This window comes from Prionailurus bengalensis, chromosome D1 (assembly GCF_016509475.1).
Source record: "Prionailurus bengalensis isolate Pbe53 chromosome D1, Fcat_Pben_1.1_paternal_pri, whole genome shotgun sequence".
In the NCBI taxonomy this organism is placed as follows: Eukaryota; Metazoa; Chordata; class Mammalia; order Carnivora; family Felidae; genus Prionailurus; species Prionailurus bengalensis.
The window spans coordinates 31,123,970-31,148,760 of record NC_057346.1 but is presented as its reverse complement, the minus strand read 5'-3'; the positions used below and the strand labels follow the sequence as shown (position 1 = coordinate 31,148,760).

At 36.7% G+C, this 24,791-nt stretch overlaps 1 protein-coding gene across 1 annotated transcript in view; it reads right to left on the bottom strand.

Annotated features, from left to right (window-relative positions):
• LOC122483170 (beta-galactosidase-1-like protein 3) overlaps positions 1–24,791 on the bottom strand; it is a 62,652-nt gene that overhangs the window by 12,882 nt on the left and 24,979 nt on the right. Inside the window, exons 10-18 of the mRNA XM_043579868.1 lie at positions 12,005–12,089; positions 10,311–10,448; positions 9,622–9,702; positions 8,845–8,951; positions 7,852–7,992; positions 7,454–7,525; positions 6,746–6,824; positions 6,226–6,313; positions 5,827–5,938 (exon numbers count right to left, since the gene is read on the bottom strand). Of these exons, the coding sequence (XP_043435803.1) occupies positions 5,827–5,938; positions 6,226–6,313; positions 6,746–6,824; positions 7,454–7,525; positions 7,852–7,992; positions 8,845–8,951; positions 9,622–9,702; positions 10,311–10,448; positions 12,005–12,089 (903 nt within the window). The remainder of the gene's footprint in view (positions 1–5,826; positions 5,939–6,225; positions 6,314–6,745; positions 6,825–7,453; positions 7,526–7,851; positions 7,993–8,844; positions 8,952–9,621; positions 9,703–10,310; positions 10,449–12,004; positions 12,090–24,791) is intronic.

Below are 24,791 nucleotides of genomic sequence, written 5' to 3'. Positions count from 1 at the left end.
CAGAAAGGAATGGCAGGAAATCTTCAAAGTGATGAACAGAAAAAATATGCAGCCAAGAATCCTTTACCCAGAAAGTCTGTGATTCAGAATACAAGGAGAGATAAAGGTTTTCGCAAACAAAAACTGAAGGAATTCATCACCACTAGACCAGCCCTACAAGAGATCCTAAGGGGAACTCTGTGTGTGAAATGTTGCAAGGACCACAAAGTACCAGAGACATCAGTACAAGCATGAACCCTACAGATAGCACAATGACTCTAAACCCATATCTTTCACTAATAACAGTGGATGTAAAGGGACTGAATGCTCCAACCAAAAGACATAGGGCATTATAATGGATAAAAAAACAATACCCCTCTATTTACTGTCTACAGGAGACTCATTTTAGACCCGAGGACACCTTCAGATTGCGAGGGAGGGGATGGAGAACTATCTATCATGCTACTGGAAGTCAAAAGAAAGCTGGAGTAGCCATACTTATATCAGACAAACTAGACTTTAAATTAAAGGCTGTACCAAGAGATGAAGAAGGGCTTTATATAAGAATTACAGGGTCTATCCATCAGGAAAAGCTAACTATTATAAATGTCTATGCGTGGAATACAGGAGCCCCCAAATATATAAAACAATCACAAACATCAGCAACTTATTCATAAGAATGTGGTAATTGCAGGGGACTTTAATACTCCACTTACAACAATGGATAGATCATCTAGACACAGGATCAGTAAAGAAACAAAGGCCCTGAAATATACATTGGATCAGATAGACTTGACAGATATATTTAGAACTCTGCATCCAAAAGCAACTGAATATACTTTCTTCTCGAGTGCACATGGAGCATTCTCTAAGATAGATCACATACTGGGTCACAAAACAGCCCTTCATAAGTATAAAACAGTTGAGATCATACCATGCACACTTTCAGACCACAATGCTATCAAACTTGATATCAACCACAGGAAAAAGCCTAGAAAACCTCCAAAAGCATGGAGGTTAAAGAACACCCTACTGAAGAATGAATGGGTCAACCAGGCAATTACAGAAGAAATTTGAAAATACATGGGCACAAATGAAGATGAAAATACAGCAATATAAAAGCTTTGGGATGCAGGAAAGGCAGTCCTGAGAGGAAAATACATTGCAATCCAGGCCTATCTCAAGAAACAAGAAAAATCACAAATATAAAATCTAACAGCACACCTAAAGGAAATAGAATCAGAAGAACAAAGACACCCCAAACCCAGCAGAAGAGAAATAATAAATATTGGAGCAGAAATAAACAATATAGAACCTAAAAAACAGTAGGAAGATCAATGATACCAAGAGTTGGTTTTTTGAACAAAACAAAACAAAACAAAATGGATAAACCTCTAGCTAGGCTTCTCAAAAAGAAAAGGGAGATGACCCAAATAGATAAAATCATGAATGAAAATGGAGTTACTACAACCAATCCCTCAGAGATACAAACAATTATCAGGGAATACTATGAAAAATTATATGCCAACAAACCGGACAACCTGGAAGAAATGGACACATTCCTAAGCACCCACACACTTCCAAAACTCAAACAGAAAGGAATAGAAAACTTGAACAGACCCATAACCAGCGAAGAAATTGAATCAGTCATCAAAAATCTCCCAACAAATAAGAGTCCAGGACCAGATGGCTTCCCAGGGGAGTTCTACCAGACGTTTAAAGCAGTGATAATACCTATCCTTCTCAAGCTATTCCAAAAAATAGAAAGGGAAGGAAAACTTCCAGACTCATTCTCTGAAGCCAGTATTACTTTGATTCCTAAACCAGACAGAGACCCAGTAAAAAAAGAGAACTACAGGCCAATATCCCTGATGAATATGGATGCAAAAATTCTCAATAAGATACTAGCAAATCGAATTCAACAGCATATAAAAAGAATTATTCACCATGATCAAGTGGGATTCATTCCTGGGATGCAGAGCTGGTTCAACATTCACAAATCAATGAATGTGACACATCACATTAATAAAAGAAAAGATAAGAACCATATGATCCTCTCAATCGATGCAGAAAAAGCATTTGACAAAACTCAGCATCTTTCTTCATAAAGACACTTGAGAGAGTGAGAGTCGGATAGAAGGAACATACTTAAAGCTCATAAAAGCCATTTATGAAAAGCCCACAGCTAACATCGTCCTCAATGGGGAAAAACTGAGAGCTTTTCCCCTGAGATCAGGAACATGACAGGGATGTCCACTCTCACCAATGTTGTTTAACATAATGTTGGAAGTGCTAGCATCAGCAATCAGACAACAAAAGGAAATCAAAGGCATCAAAATTGGCAAAGATGAAGTAAAGCTTTTCCTTTTTGCAGATGACATGATACTCTACATGGAAAACCCGACAGACTCCACCAAAAGTCTGCTAGAACCGATACATGAATTCAGCAAAGTCACTGGATACAAAATTAATGTACAGAAATCAGTTGCATTCTTATACACCAATAATGAAGCAACAGAAAGACAAATAAAGAAACTGATCCCATTCACAACTGCACCAAGAGTCATAAAATACCTAGGAATAAACCTAACCAAAGATGTAAAAGCTCAGTATGCTGAAAACTATAGAAAGCTTATGAAGGAAATTGAAGAGGATACAAAGAAATGGAAAAAACATTCTGTGCTCATGGATTGGAAGAATAAATATTGTTAAAATGTCAATACTACCCAAAGCTATGTACACATTCAATGCAATTCCAATCAAAATTGCACCAGAATTCTTCTCAAAGCTAGAAAAAGCAATCCTAGGGGCGCCTGGGTGGCTCAGTCGGTTAAGCGTCCGACTTCAGCTCAGGTCACGATCTCACGGTCCGTCAGTTCGAGCCCCGCTTGGGCTCTGGGCTGATGGCTCAGAGCCTGGAGCCTACTTCCAATTCTGTGTCTCCCTCTCTCTCTGCCCCTCCCCCTTTCATGCTCTGTCTCTCTCTGTCTCAAAAATAGATAAACGTTAAAAAAAATTTAAAAAAAAGGAAAAGGCAATTCTAAAATTTGTATGGAACCACAGAAGACTCTGAATAGCCAAAGTAATATTGAAGAAGACCAAAGCGAGAAGCATCACAATTCCAGACTTTAGCCTCTACTACAAAGCTGTAATCATCAAGACAGTATGGTTTTGGCACAAAAACAGACACATAGACCAATGGAATTGAATAGAGACTCCACAATTGGACCCACAAATGTGTGGCCAACTAATCTTTGACAAAGCAGGAAAGAATATCCAATGGAAAAAAGACAGTCTCTTTAAAAAATGGTGCTGGGAGAACGGGACAGCAACATGCAGAAGACTGAAACTAGACCACTTTCTTACACATTCACAAATGTAAACTCAAATTGGATGAAGGACCTGAATGTGAAACAGGAAACCATCAAAACCCTAGAGGAGAAAGCAGGAAAAAACCTCTCTGACCTCAGCCACAGAAATTTACTTGACACATCTCCAAAGGCAAAGAATTAAAAGCAAAAATGAACTATTGGAACGTCATGAAGATAAAAAGCTTCTGCACTGCAAAGGAAACAACCAACAAAACTAAAAGGCAACCAACGGAATGGGAAAAGATATTTGCAAATGACATATTGGACAAAGGGCTAGTATCCAAAATCTATAAAGTGCTCACCAAACTCCACACCCGAAAAACAAAGAATCCAGCGAAGAAATGGGCAGAAAACATGAATAGACACTTGTCTAAAGAAGACATCCAGATGGCTAACAGGCACATGAAAAGATGCTCAACGTCGCTCCTCATCAGGGAAATACAAATCAAAACCACACTCAGATACCACCTCATGTCAGTCAGGGTGGCCAAAATGAACAAATCAGGAGACTATAGATGCTGGAGAGGATGTGGAGAAATGGGAACCCTCTTGCACTGTTGGTGGGAATGCAAACTGGTGCAGCCACTCTGGAAAACAGTGTGGAGGTTCCTCAATAAAGTACAAATAGATCTATCCTATGACCCAGCAATAGCACTGCTAGGAATTTTCCCAAGGAATACAGGAGTACTGATGCATAGGGGCACTTGTACCCCAATGTTTATAGCAGCACTTTCAACAATAGCCAAATTATGGAAAGAGCCTAAATGTCCATCAACTGATGAATGGATAAAGAAGTTGTGGTTTACATACACAATGGAATACTACGTAGCAAAGAGAAAGAATGAAATATGGCCTTTTGTAGCAATGTGGATGGGGCTGGAGAGTGTTATGCTAAGTGAAATAAGTCATACAGAGAAAGACAGTTACCTGATGTTTTCACTCTTATGTGGATCCTGAGAAACTTAACAGAAGACCATGGGGGAGTAGAAGGGGGGAAAAAAAAGGACAGAGAGGGAAGGAGTCAAACCATAAGTGACCCTTAAAAACTGAGAACAAACTGAGGGTTGATGGGGGTGGTGGGAGGGGAAAATGGGTGATGGGGATTGAGGAGAGAACCTGTTGGGAGGAGCACTGGGTGTTCTATGGGAACCAATTTGACAATAAATTTCATATTAAAAAATAAAAAAATATATATATATAGTAGTCAAACACTAGAAATAATATAAATGTCTATCAACCGTAGAATGATGGTTGAAGATTAAATAAAGTATGGTATTTTATAAAATGGAATCCTATACAACTATGAAAATGAATAAAGACCCACAACATCATTTAATGGCTGAATCTCAGCAACCCCCTCAGCGGGGGGTGGGGGTGAAGGCAGTTCAACTTTCATGAAGTCTAAAGAAGAAGCACTGAATTGGAGTGTTAGAAGTCAAGATAATACTTAGATAGGAGAGGCAGTGATTGGGAGGGGTGCTGACAATATTTTATATTTTTATTTCAAATAAATTACATGGTGTTCACTTTGTGATAATTTATTGAACTGTTCATTTATTTTGTGCATAATATTTCATGCATTTGTCATGTGTATATATATATATATATATATATATATATATATACATATAAAGCTATACTAGGTAAAAATTACTGCCCCCCCAAAGTTGCAGAATATAATTTAGGGAATGATCCCCTTCCTATTAATGGAATAATTGTGTATATGTTTTGGCAAAGTTATATATATGAAATCGCACAAACTGTTGATATCACCAGCCTAATCCCCTGAACTCAGGAAATTTCTTATAGAAGTTTCTGTCTGTAAATATTTCCTTTTAGGAACTAAACTCCTAGAAGCTTCTACCTAGCTGTCAATCTTACCTTTAGAAAGAAACTAAGGTACTGCTGGAATAGAAAAAGAAATATTTGAGGACCACACCTGTGCAGAGGAACCAAAAATTGCCAGAAGTGACCTCAACCTCATGATAATGCTAAAACCCCTTCTGAATATCCATTCCAAGCCCTACTAAAAGGAGTCTGCTTTCCCATCTTTAAGGGTACAGGCTTTGGAAATTATTTTTCATGATCTCCTTGTAGGCAACTCCACTTGGTATAGTCTCTATCCATAACTCACCAAGGAGTGGCCCATTTTGGTCCAGTGACATGGGTAATGTTTAGTCCTGAGAAGTAGAAAGGAATTGGAATAGGGAATAGATTAGAAGGAGAAATTTCATCATTTTCATTCTATAGCTTCCTATTATTTTGAATTTTCCATTGTGTTCTGATTTATTATATTTTTTAATAATGATAAATTAGGAAGATTGAGAAATGTCAGAAGTCTTGTTCCAAATGAGAAAGAGAAAAACAAATAGAATAGGGAGGTATTCCTTCCAGGAACACTATAGGTTTGCTTCAAAACTCTTTTGAAAAGAATAGGTGGTTGGGACACCAGAAGAGATTAGTTCAGCTCACTTACAAGTAGTCTCAGGAAAGTGTCCTTGGGTGAAGAGCCAGCCTTCAAGGTACCAAGGTAGAAGGCAGGGCCTGAATAGTTTTTTCGGACAGGCTTCCAGGTGGCAGAGCGGAGCCTAGAGAAAGAGCAGAGACTTGAAGAAGACCCCCTCCTCTTCCTAGTGCCAACGTTTCCCCACTCAGAGCCCAGAATTCTGATATCAGGGAGATATATTAGAAGCATTAAATCAGGAGTCAGGAGACTAGTTCTGGGGTTCTAGTCCTGACCTTAAAGCACTCAATAATCAGGGGTAAATCATTTCACTTTTCTGAATCTTGGCTCGTCATCTACAAAGTGAAGAGTTTGACATCTGTAAGCCCCCTGATCCCTCCAAGTGCTTTTTGGGCATAAGTAGGAACATACCTTTCAAAGAAGCTCATGGTCATCTCCAGAGAGTAGATAATAAAACCGTTCAAGGGAATGTTATCAATAGTGACAGATCCAGTTAATCCTGCAAGTGGGGGTAGGAAAGAATGTGGACAGGGACTAGACATTCTTCAGTGTCTGGAAAAGAAATGCAGACTGTATATGCCTGTGACAATGGCTCAGACAGGAGGGCAAACTCTTGTCTGGCCTGCTATAACTGAAATTTTCTTGTATGTTTCCATATTACCAAGAAAACGTCCCACTTAGTATCAGAACTTTCTCTGAAATTCCCAATGGGAGACTGTGCCTTGCTCCACAATAGGCCAAGACCCAACCTAACTGCTGTGCTTTCCTACCAGGAGAAGGCAGGACCAGGGAGAGGGAAGGAATTTGAGTCTTTGGTTCTGGGACCTAGGTATCCCACTGCTCAAGGGTTTCATTTTTTCCTCCCAAGTGCAATACTGCTTCAGTATAGGATCCAATTAACCATAAAGAGAGATTACAGCCTGTTTCCCACCTTTCCGCTGATCTTGAATTTTCCATGAAAAATTGACTCGTCCTTGATTCTCCACCAGGATTCTTAGAAGTTGACATTCCTAAGAAGAAGCAGAGGGACAGGGAGAGAGAAAGGAGAGGGTGAGGAGGCGGAGGGAAAAGGAGGAAGAGAAAGAGGAAGAGGAGGAGGAGGAGAAGTAGTTGTTGACATTCCTGCTTGGGATAGACCAGTTCACAGAGACTACATGGCAATGTAGAGTTTTTACTCTAGAACCCATTCTGTTCTCTGAGTCCCAGATGGAAGTACAAGTAAATGGGAGAAAATGGGCTCTACTCTAGAGCCCAACAATCCTCCTCTCTCATGAGGACTCTTTGTGTTCCTGTTCCAAACTCAATCTTCCGTTTTCCCTGCTGACTTGCCTTGGGAAAGAATTTGCCTTGACTCAACTGTGTGCCTTTGATCAGAGACCTAACCAGGGGCAGATGATTGACTCGGAGCCTAATGGGGAAGTTCCATTCACACTGAAGCGTGTATGCTGCAGCTCTGCTAAACTTGGACCTAGGAGATGCATTTATGCTTATAGCCCTAAATACTTGCTGCTGGAAACCCAAATGAGGAACAATACCAAAGGGCAGTGGCATAAGAAGGAGGTAGTCTATCTCAGGACCAGGCTATGACTACATTTGAGTCAGAGGTCTAAGGAAGCACCCAGACTCTTGAATCACATACCCTGATTTTAGGAATGTTCAACTTCTTAATACCATCACCCAGAAGTCCTATATTTTTCTCATTCAAAAACACCTGCAAAAGAAGAGCCAGCATCAGACTGGTAGGTGTACCTGAAGAAAGGAAAAGAGAGGCTCTGGTTTAGGGAACAGATCATTATGAAGTAAGGGACTGGCCTAGGTGATCACAGATGGATAGAAGCTGACCAGGAGGCTTTCATACACTTAATTTGTGATAAAGCAGAAAGCAAGTTTCTTTGGTTTGACTTTATATTCCCAATGCCTCACAGATAGTAGGTGCTTGAAAATATTATCTAACAGTAAAGTAACCATTGACAATCCTTCCCAATAAGTCAGGCTAAATGTTTTGCTTACCTCCATAGACAGCCTGCTGACCCCTACCTGTGCTGTATCTTGAACATTAGCATGGAGAGAACCTCCACAGCAGATAAAAGTCTCATAAAGCACTAATCCATAGGACTGGCCATTCCCATTGTTTATAGGGAGGCTCTCCATGTTGACTGGTGTATGAGATATAACAGGCTGTGAGAGAAACATTGCAGAAACAGGAACCAGGATGATAAGTTGGGATCCTTCTTCCACAGGCTCTTGTCATTTTTTGTTGTACCTCCTAATTGTCCCCAACAGATATTTGGATGAGAAATACTAAAACCAATGCAATGTGATAATGCTCTTTTGCGTCATCTCCACATCTTCACTGTCTGAAAAACTCAAGGGATGGTGGGAGCATGGTAGAGGGAAAAATTACTGCAATCATGCAATTAATGGAGTGAATAAGTTGTATTTCAACATAAACTAAGTTAAGTAAAGAATTATGCACTAAAGCAAACATTTAGTTAGCATTTACAATGTGCCGATCATGACTTTTTATCTAAAACAGTGATAGCAGAGGTGAAACTAATATGAATTCAAGAGTTAAAAATTTTCAAATAATTTTAACCTTTTCTTCAAAATAGTCCAAGTAATATAATTTTAAAGGGAGAGTATGAACCCATAAAAGTTCAGTGATTTGGCCTATTTGATTGTAGAGTCAAACTCGGTGTCATGGGTTCCTGGCTCTTAGTCTTTCCCATAGGGATCATGTAGTCCCACACAAGAGCATCTATCAGATGGGTTCATCTGAGCTGGCAAAGAGGATCCTCCAATATCTTGTCTCTCCCCCACCCTCATTCATTCTTCAGGTTGAAGCCTCTTCACAGTCTACCCAGAAAGTTTGTGGTTCTTACCCCATAATTCTAAATATGGGCATCCAAAGGATTTATTTTCACCCTTCCCAATAAAAAGTTCTTAAAGGATTCTCTACTCTGTGGCCTAAGGCCTTGTCCCCATGCCCCCAATGGTCACCCCTCCATTCCAGTGCCAGGCAGTACTCACCTTATTTAAGTACTGTAGAACATCCCACAGTGGCAAATAAAGGGATGGTTTCACAGCGGGATACTCAGCCTTGGGAGAGAGCTTGGGTAAAGGGGGCAGATGCACTGCTGAAATGAAAATGAGTCATGGGGCAAGAAGTGCCTGAAATAACTACTGCCTTCTCCAAACTTCCTCAGCCCTACCCAAGAACTCTTGTACCCCAGAGCCAACAAGAGAAATGGGTCCTATCCTAGCATATGTGATACTTCTCCAAGAGTGATGAGAAACTGTAAATAACAGTTGGAACTATTTTGTATGCACAGATAGCTGATAGACACACACCTCTACAGGGTAATGTTGGTCATATAGACTAAGGGCTCTCAGGGAACAAGAACTGTACCTTATGCCTCCTGGCAATGCCAGTGCTCACTTACTTTCTAGAACATAGTAGATGATTGACTTTATTTAAACAAGTAAAATGAAGTAAGATAGCTTTTGCTATTGTATGTGAGGGTACTATGTCATCATATTAAGAGCTCTACAAATAGTAAATTAATTTTCACAGTCACTATAGGAGTCAAATATCATTGTCTTTATGTTTCAATGAGGAAACAGGTTTATGGGCTTAAAATACTCATGCAAAGCCACTTAACTTTTAAGTGGGAAAACCGGGATTTGAACTTAAGTTTGCCATAGGTCTTAAGTCTCCAAGTTTCTGCCCATGAGGGAACCTTCCCTTGCCTTACCCTTCCACTTCATCAGGAGAACCTCCCTCAAGTTAAAAATGTTGCTGAGTACCTACAACAGATCCAAAGAGTTTTCGAAGCTTGAAATATTTTTCTGTGTAATCCCCAGCCTCTGTCAGCACAGCATCATAGTCTGCAAGACACCAGGATATTGTCATTGGCAGGAAACCCTCCATAATAGACCCTGTTTCAGCACTTCTGTCATGAGACAGGTCAGGACTACCAGAGGGAGACAGAAGATACATCTTCTCCACCCCCTGGACCAGTCCATCCCAGGCTGGGGTGGGGTGGGAGGGTGCAAGTAATGCCACTTTGGGAGCATTCCACACAACACTTCCTGAGGATCTGAGGCTGCCAAGACACTGGACTCATCTTTCTGTTTTACTTTCTAATGGGCACTCCCTTCTTCCCTCAATCTGGATTGCCTTGGTGTGTCTATCAGTGCCCACACAGCAGTCACTATTTGTATTCTGTGTGTCTTAGAAGGTTCAAGTCAAGGGATCAGTATATATGATGAGTGAAGCAGGGCTCTAGGTCTGAGGCACCGCATCTATTCAATTACAGCCTGTTGGGGGCATTATGAACATCACAAAAAAAAGGAAATTAGACAGGAAAATCCTGAATGCTCAGCATAAATTATAGGTCAAGAATTCATTGATGCTCAGGGCATGCTTTTGGAACCTCCTCTGTAGAGCTCCAGTACCACTATGCCAAGAGGTGACCATACCAGTAAGCACTTGCCATAACTAGTGACAACACCTCTGTGTTTCCCAAAATATGTGGCCCCATTCATGAAACCGAAGTTGGTTCCACCATGGAACATATATACATTGAAGGAGATTTCAGATGTGATAAATTTGGACACAGTATCCTCAACATCTGTAAAGGAGGAAGATAAGAGCACAGAGAAAATTAAAAATTAAGACAGAAGTCTCTGATAAAATCTTATCATTCTCAAACCCCTCCCCCACATAATCAACTTAATTATTTTGTTCTCCAACCTCCGCTAAGGTTCTAACCAGAAAATAGGTGGAATTGACCACAACTATTCCAGGAAACCAAGTCTTATCAATACCAAAAGACTTTTAAAAAATTATTTTTCTCAGAGTATGGACATAATTTGGCTGTATATTATATATATTTAATAATGGCCCAAGAACCTTTATGTCACTTAAGTATCTAATGTTCATTAAATTTTTTGAAATTATACAAATAAATTAATATAACCTCATTACTCCATTCCAGGATTACTATCTCTTGAGACACTCATTTAAAACCACTGCAATAGTCCACAAGTGGCTATTCCCAATATTTAGCCACAGAAACTCTTATTTTGTCACCATGATTTAAAAGGTATGATCATCTTTCTACTGGCCATCATGGGGAACATGTGGAATTCAATCCTGGCTGTGCTTTTTAATATTTGCATGAATTGGACAGCCTATTTTTCTCTCAGAGCCTCCTTCTTTATCTCCTAAATGAAGGTCCTAATTCCTACTACCTCATAGTATTGATGACAGAATATACATAAGAAACATGGCACAGTGCCTGACATGAAAGTGATCAGAAAAATTTGGTGGTGGTGGTGGGTTTTTTTGGTTTGGTTTGGTTTGTTTCGGTCCAAGTGGGCTTTCCTCAGTTATCTGGTATTTTTTGTTGGTTTGCTTTACTTCTGGTACAAGTGAGCTTGTTTTCATATCAACAGCAAAATATCTTTAGTAGCAAAATACTTTTATTAAGTCAACAACATCAGCCAGGCACTGTTCTGAGTGGTTTATCTAATTAAATCCTCACAACAAGCCTATGAGGTAGGTTACTTGATAATTCCTGTTTCAGGTGAGGGCACTGAGACTTAGCTTACAAGGAAAGCTGCCTTGGGTCACGCAGCTAGTTATGCAGACTAGCAGAGTTAAGACTGAAATCCTTATCTCTTTGGTTCCAGGATCCATGCTTTCAACTATCATCACATATTGTCTTCTGATAATTACTACCATGTAGTTGACAACACCATGGCAATGGCCTGTGCATTTACCAGAGAGGATTAAGACTTTTAGCAAATGCATCCCCTTCTTCAGAGATGTTATCTTTCCAAGGCCCTTTCCATGACCACCTCGCCTTACGTCTGCAGGCCTGTCCCTGTCTTTTCTATCACTACACCTGTTTGTTTGCTTCAAAGCACTTTTCATATATGGAACTCTTGATCATTTCTTGTCAATTATACTAAACTCTTAAGTATCTTTCATCTCTACCCTGAGGATAGGAACCAGGTCATTTTTGTTCATCAATGCACCCTCAAGCTTACCCAAATCCCTGTACCTAATAAGTATTGAATAATATTTGTGGTTGAATGAGCTAATTAATTAACAAAGAAATGTGTGAATGATCCATGACTCAGGGCCACCTCTACTTGGGGTCAAACACTGCAAAACACTTACCTTCAGCATTTTTAATCATATGTTTACCTCCCCATGTGTCAAACCAGCCAACCCAGAATTCCATGACCATAATGGGTTTATTCCTCTAAAAACAAACAAAAGCAAATACCAAGCCTGAGAAGATGTAAAAAGAATATCAGAAAAATTGAATACAAGATAAAAACTTTAAATAAAAAGTTAAAAATGAGTTGGAGGTAAAATTGAGGAAATTTCCTATAAATAGTAAAAATCAACAGGATATAAAATATGAGACAACTTAAATATCTTATAAGATCAATTTAGGATGCCCAACACCTTACTAATAAAAGTTATGAAAAGAGGACAAAGAACACAGAGGAAAGGAAATTACAAATAACTAACATGAAAACTTCCTTTAACTGAAGGATATGTATCTCTAGATTGAAAATGCCCCTCAAATGGTCAACACAATAAATGATAAAATTATTTCAAAGGTTTCTTTTGGTTCTCTGAGTATCCCTTTTTCTTAATATCTTACTCTTGTCTCATGTATAAATAATATTATCCGTATATTTTTGAATATTAATAAGAATTTTTATATTATATTCTGTTTCCTGAATTAAATCCATATTACCTGGCTTCCATTTTCTTCCTTTTTGGTAGTTTAATTACTTTTTCATTGGAAACTTTTACTACACAAATGCCATTTGTATTAAAGAGGGAAGACTGATTTCTGGTATTAAAGTGGTACTGTGCTATTGGTGCATTTGATATTCTCCTCTTGGATATCCTCAAAACCAAAATGAAGAATGAGAAATGGAAACACAAACAACATCTTCCATGAACCTAGCAGACATCTGAAACTTCAAAATATAAATTAAAAAGAACGAGTGCCAGAGTACTGAAGTTCTATCACGTATTAAACAAATGAAGAAAGAAGATGCTTTTTGTTGATGATTTTAGGAAAGGGTGCCAGCACAAATTTCTCCCAAACATAAAGCATATCCTATAGTGAAATATCAAAAGTTTTTTTATTTTTAATTACAAAATGGGGCACATGAGCTGGCAAAAGGAGTACACCCTGCATAGCAAAATGTATCAGAAGCTTGAAAGAAAGCAATTATCGCAGAATCACAGATAAAAACTATTAGTGGAAAGAAGTCTGCTTGTGAGGCATCTGAGAGCAGATTTCAACTGCTTCCCTTGGTCAGCCAAAAATGGGAAAAAGGAGGTAGGTAAAGAAAAGAATTCATCCCTACATAAAACAATGTGTCATTAAGATTGTTAGCCTGAGATACAGTCATGTACTCTCATAGAACGTCACTTAAGTTTTTGAACCAATAAAAACTGATCTTAACTAAAGAGTAATAATAAAAAAGGAATAAGAACAGAATACGTTTTTTAATTACCATAAAAACAGGGAGAAAAAAAGGAAAGAAATTACAAAGGATAAACATCAAACACTTGCCATGGAACAGTCAAAATTGTGGCCCAAAAATATTGCTGTGAAGTTAAGAATCTCAATGAAACAGTTACCTCTATAAACTCAGGCATTAAACACAACTAAAAGTGCTCAAGGAAGACAGAATAAGAAAACATAAGAAGCTAAAATATTAACCTGGTGCCTTTAAATAGATGCAGAAAAAGCATTTGACAAAATACAACATCCTTTCTTGATAAAAACCCTCAAGAAAGTAGGGATAGAAGGAACTTAACATCATAAAAGCCATATATGAGAGGCCCACAGCTAATATCATACTCAATGTGGAAAAACTGAGAGCTTTCCCCCTAAGGTCAGAAACACAACAGGGATATCTACTTTCACCACTATTGTTCGACATAGTATTGGAAGTCCTAGCCTCAGCAATCAGACAACAAAAAGAAAAAAGGCATCCAAATCAGCAAGGAAGAAGTAAAACTCTTTGCAGATGACATGATACTCTATCTGGAATACCTGAAAGATTTCACCAAAAAATTGCTAGAGATGACACATGAATTCAGCAAAGTTGCAAGATATAAAACCAATGCACAGAAATTGCCTGCATTTCTATACACCACTAATGAAGCAGCAGCAAGAGATATCAAGGAATCAATCCCATTTACAATTGCACCAAAACCCATAAAATACCTAGGAATAAGCCTAACCAAAAAGGTAAAAGATCTGTATGCTGTAAATTATAGAAAGTTTATGGAAGAAATTGAAGAAGACTCAAAGAAATGGGCAAACATTCCATGCTCATGGATTAGAATAAAAAATATTGTTAAGATGTTGATACTACCCAAAACAATCTACACATTCAATGCAATCCATATCAAAATAACACCAGCATTCTTCACAGACCTAGAACAAACAATCCTAAAATTTGTATGGAACCACAAAAGACCCTGAATAGCCAAAGTAATGTTGAAAAAGAAAACCAGAGACACCTGGGTAGTTAAATAAACACCATAATGTAATAACGTTAATAAATAAAAGTTTAAAAATTTGTAAAATAAAAGAAAAAGAAAAAGAAAACCAAAGCTGGAGGCATCACAATTCCAGACTTTAAACTGTATTACAAAGCTGTAATCATTAAGACAGTATGGTACTGGCACAAAAAGAGACACATAGATCAATGGAATAGAATAGAGAACCCAGAAATGGACCCACAAATATATGGTCAACTAATATTTTACAAAGCAGGAAGGAGTATACAATGGAATAAAGACAGTATTTTCAGCAAATGGTTCTAGGAAAAAAGGACAGCGAAATGCAGAATGAATCTGGGCCACTTTCTTATACCATACACAAAATATTTCAGAATGAATTAAAGGCCTGAACGTGAGACAGGAAAATATCAAAATCCTACAGAAGACAAGCAGCAACTTCTTTGACCTTGGTCACAGCAACTTCTTACTTGATATGTCTCAGAAGACAAAGGAAATAAAAGCAAAAATGAACTATTTGGACTTCATCAAACTAAAAAGCTTCTGCACAGTGAAGGAAACAATCAACAAAATTAAAGGCAACCAACAAAATGGGAGAAGATATTTGCACATAACATATCGAATAAAGGGTTAGTATCCAAAATCTATAAAGAACTTACCAAACTCAACACCCAAAAAAACAAATAATCCAGTGAAGAAATGGGTAGAAGACATGAATACAGACTTTTCCAAAGACATCCAGATGGCTAACAGACACATGAAAAGATGCTCAACATCACTCATCATCAGGAAAATACAAAAACCGCAATGAGATACCACATCACACCTGTCAGAATGGCTAAAATGAACAAGTCGGGAACTCGGGGAACAACAGATGTTGGCAAGGATGCAGAGAAAGGGGAACACTTTTGCATTGTTGGTGGGAATGCAAAGTGGTGCAGCCACTCTGGAAAACAGTATAGAGGTTCCTCAAAAAATTAAAAATAATTGTCCTACAACCCAGCAATTGCACTACTAGGTATTTAGTCAAATGGTACAAAAATGCTGATTTGAAGGGGCACATGCACTCCAGTGCTTATAGCTATGCTATCAACAATAGCCAAACTATGGAAAGAGCCCCAAATATCCATCAACTGATGAATGGATAATATACATATATATATAATACTATATATAATACTATATATATATAATACATATATTTCCATATATATATAATATATATGCATATATATTATATATATAGAATACTACTATAATACTACTATAATATTATTCTATATATAGAATTATATATATACATATATGTATATATATGTATATATATAATACTACTCAGTGATGAAAAAGAATGAAATATTTTCATTTGCAACAATGTGAATGGAACTAGAAGGTATTATGCTAAGCAAAATAAGTTAGTTTGGAAAAGATTGATATCATATGATTTCACTCATATGTGGAATTTGAGAAACACAACAGATGAACATGGAGGAAGGGAAGGAAAAATAAGATAAAACAGGAAAGCGCACCAGAAAAGAATCTTAAATATAGAGAAGAAACTGAGGGCTGCTGGAGGGGAGGTGGGCAGGGATATGTGTTAAGTGGGTGATGGGCATCAGGGAGGGCACTTTTTGGGATGAGCATGGGTGTCATGTGTAAGAGGTGAATCGCTGGTTTCTACTCCTGAAGCCTGGACTACACTTTATGTTAACTAATTTGAATTTACGTTTAAATAAATAAATTTAATAAATAAATTTAAATTTAATAAATTTAACTTTCAATTAATAAATTTAAATAAATAATAAATAAATTTAAATAAATAAAATATAATCTGGTGGAGTAAAAAAACAAAAATATAGGTAAAATAAAAAATATTAAGTCAAAGCCAAAAGCAGCTAAAAAGAAAATAAAAGTAGTGAAAAGTAAAAAAAAAAAAAAAGTAAATGGAAATGAACATAAAGTAGAAAGGATTCTAGAGAAATGGATGAGAGACATGTGGAAGACAGAAGAATTTTGCACTATACACAACTTGTGTCCCTGAACTGAAAAACCAAATAATAAACTAAGAAACATACTAAAAGATATAACAGAAGAATTTCAATCTCCAGTAATGATGATCTATGTTATTTGGACTCACCTTCTCACTGAGGACAAAATGATGTTGGATAAAACAGATGATCTTTGGGTGCCTGGGTGACTTAGTCAGTTAAGCAACCCACCAACTCTTGATTTCTGCTCAGGTCCTGATATCATGGTTCCTGAGATCAAGCCGCCTGACAGCGGAGATCCTGCTTGGGTTTCTCTCTCTCTCTCTCTCTCTCTCGCCCTTCCCCCCTCTCAAAATAAATAAACTTAAACAAAGTACAGATTATCTTAGATACAGCTGAAAAGAGAATCAGTACACATTAGAATGTGAAGATAGATCAGAAGAAAGTATCCATAGGCAACATAAGAAGAAAAAATACACAAACTAATATATATACAGAGAACACATGAGAAGGTCTAACATAATTGTACTTGGAATCCCAGAATGAACAGAGTGAGACAACAAGGCAGGAGCAATATTAAAGCGATACTAGTGGAGAATATATATGTCCAAGAAGTTCCAAACTGGAAAAATAATAAATAAATATATTGAGTCCATAAAGTAAGTTTAAGTGAAAAAATACCAAAGACAAAAAAAAAAATCTTAATAGCAGACAACAGAGGAAAGATTACCTTCAGAGGATTAAACCTGACAGAGGACTTCTCAAATGCAACCATAAACGTAGCAGACTATGTCCTGAAAGAAAGCAACTACCAAATGAGAATTGTAGAGTCAATGAAAGTCTGAGGTGCTAAAAAACAAAACAAAATGAAACAAAAACAAAAACAACAGTTTGCCATAGGCAGATATCACTAAAGAAATTTTTAAAGGATATACTTCAAACAGAAAAAAAGTAACCTAAATAGAATATCTGGGATATAAAACATAAATAGCAAAATATGATACAAATGAATATTGATTACATACAAAATATATAATAATACTTTTTAGTTATCAAAAAATATAAGTCAAATACAAGATTAAAACATAACATGTGGGGTAACCTGAGTAGCTTAGTTGGTTTAACATCTGACTTTGGTTCAGGTCATGATCTCATGGTTTGTGAGTTTAAGCACTGTGTCGGGTTCTGCACTGACAGTGCAGAGCCTGCTTGGCATTCTCTCTCTCTCACTTTCTCTCTGCCCCTCTCCTGCTCATGCTCTCTATCTCTCTCTCTATCTCAAAATAAAAACAAAAAATGAAATAAAATAAAATAGAATATCTGTCTGAGGAAGTAAACTCAGTCAAAGTGTTCTAAGACACTTTTACATTCTAGGTAGAGAACAAAGATATTGCTTAATTTTAGATTGTGGCAGGTTACATACTTATGTGAAATTTTCAAGAATAGCTTTTAAAACATAAAATTATAGCTGATAATTCCCATTTTGGTACAGGGAAAAACAGGAATATGATTTTCAAAAATAGTCAAATCTATTTTTAAAAGCCAAGATTTTAACGAAAAAGATGAAAAAGGACAAAAACAAGTCACAAAGTAACATGGTAAATGAAAACTCAATATATATCAATAATTATATTAAACATAAATGATTAAGAGCTCCAAATAAAATATTAATTGTGTCAGACTGAGATAAAAAATATTCAAGTAATCTCTGCTTACAGGAGACATGTTTTAAAAAGTTATAGCAAAATTAAAAGTAAAATGACAACACAAAAATGATACACTATATATTAAACAAAGAAACCTGGTATAGCAATATCAATAACAATTGAAACTTACCTTAAGATAAAAAGTAGTGCTACACAAGATAAAAAGAAATAGAGTCTGACATCAAAAACACAAAATGTAGGGGAGGGTAATAAAAATGTAGTTTTAGGATGCGTTCAAACTTAAGTTGTTACCAACTTAAAAGACTGTTATAAATATAAGTTGTTCTATGTAAGCCTTGTGGTAATCAAAAAGCAAAAACCTATGGTGAGCACATGAAAGATAAAGAGAAAGGAATCTGAGCGTAGCATTAGAGAAAATAATCAAATCACAAAAGAAGGGAACAAGAAAAGAAGAAAGAAACAAAGGAATTATAAAACAGCCAAAAACAATGAAAAAAATGGCAATAAGTGCATAACTATCAATAATTACTTTTAAAGTAAATTGATTAAATTCTCCAATCAAAAATCATAGGATAGAAAAATGGATAAAAAATTTAGACCCATCTATATGATGCCTACAAAAGACTTACTCCACATTTCAGGACATACACAGAATGAAAGCAAGGGATGGAAAAGATATTCCATGCAAATAGAAATCAAAAGAAATCTGGAATAGTTATACTCACATCACACAAAACAGACTTTAAGACAAACACTGTAATAAGAGACAAAGAAGGTCATTATATAAGGGGTCAATATAAAGAGGTCAATTCAAAATGAGGATATAGTATTTGTAAATATTTATTCCCCTTTTTAGTAGCACCTAAAAAATAAAGCAAATATTAACATATCTAAAAGGATAAATAGATTGCAATACAATAATAGTAGAGGGTTTAATACCCCACTTTCATCAATGGATAGATAATCCAGACAGAAAATCAGTAAAGAAACATTGACCTTGAAGACGCATTAGACCAGACAGACTTAACAGACATAAAGAAAACATTCCATCCAAAAGCAGTAGAATACACATTCTTTTTAAGTGCACATAGAACATTCTTCAGGATAGATCATTTGTCAGGCCATAAAATAAGTCTTAATAAATATAAGAAGACTGAAATCACATGAAGCTCTTTTCCAGCCACAATAGTATAAAATGAGAAATTAGTTACAAGAAGAAAATTAGAAAATTCAAAAATATATAGAGATTAAACATGCTACTGAGCAAACAATGGGCCAAAAGAGAAATCAAGAAATCTGGAGACAAATGAAAATGGAACTACATACCAAAACTTAAGGGATGCATCAAAAGCAGTTCTAAAAGGTAAGTTTGTGTGATAAATTCCTACATTAAAAACCAAGAAAGATCTCAAATCAACAACCTAACATTATATCTCAAGGAACTAAAAAAAGAACAAATTAACCCAAAGTTAATAGAAGAAAGGCAATATTGGGGCGCCTGGGTGGCTCAGTCGGTTAAGCGCCCGACTTTAGCTCAGATCATGATCTCACAGTTTGTGAGTTTGAGCCTCTCATCGAGTTCTGCACTGACAGCTCAGAGCCTGAAGCCTGCTTCAGATTTGATTCTCTTCTCTCTCTCTCTCTCTCTCTCTCTCTCTCTCTCTGTCTCTCTCAAAAATAAGATAAAAACATTTTAAACGTTTTTAAAAAGAAGAAAGAAAATATTAAAGATCAGAGTAGAAATAAATGAGAGACTAAAAACACAATAAAAAGATCAATGAAACTAAGAGCTGTTTTCTTTTTCAAGATTGACAAAATAGAAAAACCTCTGGCTAAACTTACCAAGAAGATAAAGGACTCATATAAATAAAATCAGAAATGAAAGAGGACATACAATTGATAGCACAAATATACAAGGAAAACAAGAGACTGCAATGAACAATTATATGCTAAAAAATTGGACAACCAAGATGAAATACATAAGTGTCTAGAAACATACAACCTGCCAAGGCTGAATGATGAAGATATAGAGAATCTAATACATCCCAATAAACAAAAGTCCAGAACCAGATGGATTAACTGGTGAATATTTCCAAACATTTAAAGAATAACTAATGCAAATCCTTTTCAAACTCTTCCAAAAAATATAAGGACGGAATATTTTTAAAAACATTTTCCAAGGCCAACATTACCCTGATATCAAAACCAAGCATACTTCAAGAATAGAAAATAGTAAGCCAATATACTTGAAGAATGTATATCCAAAAATCTTCAACAAAATATTAGCAAACTGAGTTCAACAATACATTAAAAGAATCACTCACCATGATCAACTGGGATTTATCCCTACAATGCAAGAAGGTTTAACAACCACAAATCAAACAATGGAGAATAGAATTGAGAGCCCAGAAATAAATCCATGCATATATGGTCAATTAATTTATAACAAAGGAGCCAAGAATACAAAACGGGGAAAGAATAGTCCCTTTGATAAATGGTGTCAGGAAAACAGGACACCCACATGTAGAAGAATGAAACTGGACCCCTATCTTATAACTTATACAAAGGGTAACTCAAAATAAATTAAATACTTGAATGTAAGACCCAAAACCATGGAATTCCTAAAAGAAAACATAGGCAGTAAGCTCCTTGACATTGGTCTTGGCAATGATTTTTTGATCTGACATCAAAAGCAAAGGCAACAAACACAAAAATAAACAAGTGGGATCACATCAAACTAAACAGCTTCTGTTCAGCAAAGGAAACCATTAACAAAATGAAAAGGCAACCTACTTAATGGGATAAAATACTTGCAAATCATCTATCTGATAACGATTTAATATCCAAAATACCTAAAGAACTCATGGAATTCAATAGCAAAAAAAAAAAAAAAAAAAAAAAACCAAATAGCTGATTAAAAACTGGGCAGAAGTTCTGAATAGACATTTTTCCAGAGAAGAAATATAGATAGGGAACAAATACATGAAAAGATGCTCAACATCACTAATCATCCAGGGAAATGTGAATCAGAACCACAATGAGATATCATCTTGCACCTGTCAGAAAAACAAGAAATAAGTGTTCGTGATTATGTAGAGACAAGGGAACACAGTGTTGATGGGAATGTAATATCTGTGGAACCACTATAGAAAACAATGCAGAGGTTCCTCAAAACATTAATAATAGAAATACCATATGATCTAGCAATTCCACATCTGGGTATTTATCATAAAAAAATTAAAACACTAACTCAAAAAGATATACACACCCCCATGTTTATTGCAGCGTTATGCAACAGCCAATGTATGAAAACAACCTAGAGGTCCACTGATGGATGAATGGATAAAGAAGATGTGCTATATTAAGAGAATTTAAATATTTCAGCCATAAAGAAAAATGAAATCTTGCCATTTGTAACAATATGGATGGACCTGAGCGCATTGCACAAAGTGAAGTAAGTCAAATAGAGAAAGACAAACACCACATGATCTCACTTATATGTAGAATATTTTTTTAAAAAGTTAAAAACCAACAACAAAAAAACAAAGCTCAGAGATACAGAGAACATACTGCTGGTTGCCAGATTGTAGGGGGGGATGTAGTTGGGGGGTTGGGTGAAATAGGTAAAGGGGGTCAAAAAGTATAAACTTCTAGTTACAAGACAAATGAGTCATGGGGATGTAACACACAGCATGGTGACTATAATTGATAATACTGTATTCATATATGAACATTGCTGACAGTAGATCTTAAAAGTTCTCATCACAAGAAAAAAAATTGTTACTAAGTGTGGTATCGCATGTTAACTAGACTTATTATAGTGATTTTTTTCACAATATATAAAAATATCAAATCATGTTATATACATGAAACTAATATAATATTATATGTCAATTATACCTCAGTAAAAAAAAGAAATCATAAAGGAAAAAAACAACCAAAAAATAATAATGAACACTTAGAAAATAAAGAGGGGGAGAAAAATCTATGAGCACCCCTAAATGGGTAAATCCTAAACTGATACAATGATAGTTTTATCCTGAGTATGGTTATTCTCTTATCTTCAGTCATTTCTCATTGCCTTTTTAAAGATGTTCAAAAGAACATAGGGAAACATATTGAGCTAGCATCCCTGGGGGCCTGTGTGGGGTGGATCTTACACCTTTTTTTGGTAATCTTTATTTATATTTGAGAGAGAGAGCACAGGTAGGGGAGGGGCAGAGAGAGAGAGAGAGAGGGAGACACAGAATCTGAAGCAAGCCCCTGGCTCTGAACTGTCAACACAGAGACTAATGTGGGGCTCCAACTCACAAACCATGAGATCATGACCTGAGCAGAAGTCGGACACTTAACCAACTGAGCCACCCAGGCACCCTGGTGGGTCTTAGGCCTTTATGAAGGTTTTACCTACACAAATTCCACCACATGTTCTGAGGGAAAATTGGGGAGAATCCTCAGTAACTTTCTGTTACAGGTGAATTGCCATACCCCAATTCATATATTGAGGTCCTAACTTCCAGGACCTCAGAATGTGACTATATTTGGAGACAGGATTTTTAAAGAAGTAATTAAGTGAAAAAGAGGTCAGTAGGGTAAGCCATAATCCAAAATGAGTGTTGTTTATAAAAAATGGAAATTTAAATACATACAAGAATAGAGGAAAGACCATGTGAAGACACAAGGAGGAGAAGATGACCATCTACAGGCCAAGGAGAGAATCTCAGATAGAAACAACTCTGTGGGCACCTTGATCTTTGACATCTAAGCCTCTAGAATTTTGAAAAGATGCATGTCCATTGTTTAAGCACCTAGTCTGACGTGTTCTATTATTGCAGGCCAAGGAAACTAGTACAGATTTTGGTACCAAGAAATGGGGTACTGCAGTGACTTGTTATTAGTTAACAAATACCTAAAGATATGGAAGTGGCTTTGGAACTGGGTAATGGGTAGAGGCTGGATGAACCTTGTAGTACATGCTTAAAAAAAAAGCCTAGATTTCCTTGAAGGGAATGTAAATAGAAATATGGAGTTAAAGGCAATTTTGGTGAGAGCTCAGAAAAATATGAGGAGAGCTGGAGAGAGAGCTTGTATCATGATAGAGAATAAAAATGTCATCATAAACAGATTGTTGTTAGAAATATGAATGTTAATGATGCTTCTGATGAGATCTCAGGTGGAAATGAGTAAATGTTATTAGAAAATGGAAAGGAAAGTTGATCCTTCTTATAAAATGCAAATAACTTGGATAAATAGAGTTCTAATATTTTGTGGAAAGCAGAACTTGCAATTGATGAACCTCAATATTTAGATGAGGAGATTCCTAAGAAAATGTTGATGGGCATGGCCTGGTTTCTCCCTGTTCCTTATAGTGAAATATAAGAAGACAGAGATAAATTGAAGAAGGAATATTTTTAATATGAAATTTATTGTCAAATTGGTTTCCATACAACACCCAGTGCTCATCCCAACAGATGCCCTCCTCAATACCCCTCACCCACACTCCCCTCCCTCCCACCCCCCCATCAACCCTCAGTTTATTCTCAGTTTTTAAGAGTCTCTTATGTTTTGGCTCCCTCCCTCTCTAACCTTTTTTTTTCTTCTCCTCCCCCATGGTCTTCTCTTAAGTTTCTCAGGATCCACATAGGAGTGAAAACATATGCTATATATCTTGCTCTGTATGACTTATTTCACTTAGCATAACACTCTCCAGTTCTATCCACATTGTTAAAAAAAAGCCATATTTCATTCTTTCTCATTGCCAAGCAGTATTCCATTGTGTATATAAACCACAATTTCTTTATCCATTCATCAGTTGATGGACATTTAGGCTCTTTTCATAATTTGGCTATTGTTGAAAGTGCTGCTATAAACATTGGGGTACAAGCGCCCCTATGCATCAGCACTCCTGTATCCCTTGGGAAAATTCCTATCAGTGCTTTTGGTGGGTCATAGGGTAGATCTATTTTTAATTTTTTGAGGAACCTCCACACTTTTCCAGAGTGGCTGCACCAGTTTGCATTCCCACCAACAGTGCAAGAGGGTTCCCGTTTCCCCACATCCTTGCCAGCATCTATAGTCTCTGAATGAAACTAGACCACTTTCTTACACCATTCACAGAAATATACTCAAAATGGATAAAGGACCTGAATGTGACACAGGAAACCATCAAAACCCTAGAGGAGAAAGCAGGAAAAAAACCTCTCTGACCTCAGCCGCAGAAATTTCTTACTTGACAATCCCCAAAGGCAGGGGAATTAAAAGCAAAAATGAACTATTGGGACCGCATGAAGATAAAAATCTTACTCACTGCAAAGGAAACAATCAACAAAACTAAAAGGCAACCAATGGGATGGGAAAAGATATTTGCAAATGACCTATCGGACAAAGGGCTAGTATCCAAAATCTATGAAGAACTTACCAAACCCAACACCCGAAAAACAAAGAATCCAGTGAAGAAATGGGCAGAAAACATGAATAGACACTTCTCTAAAGAAGACATCCAGATGGCCAACAGGCACATGAAAAGATCCTCAATGTCACTCCTCATCAGGGAAATACAAACCAAAACCACACTCAGATACCACCTCACACCAGTCAAAGTGGCTAAGAGGAAGGAATTGTTAAACAAAAAAGGAACATGGGGCACCTGGGTGGCTCAGTCAGTTAAGCTCAGGTCATGATCTCACAGTCCATGGATTCAAGCCTCACATCAGGCTCTGTGCTGACAGCTCAGAGCCTGGAGCCTCC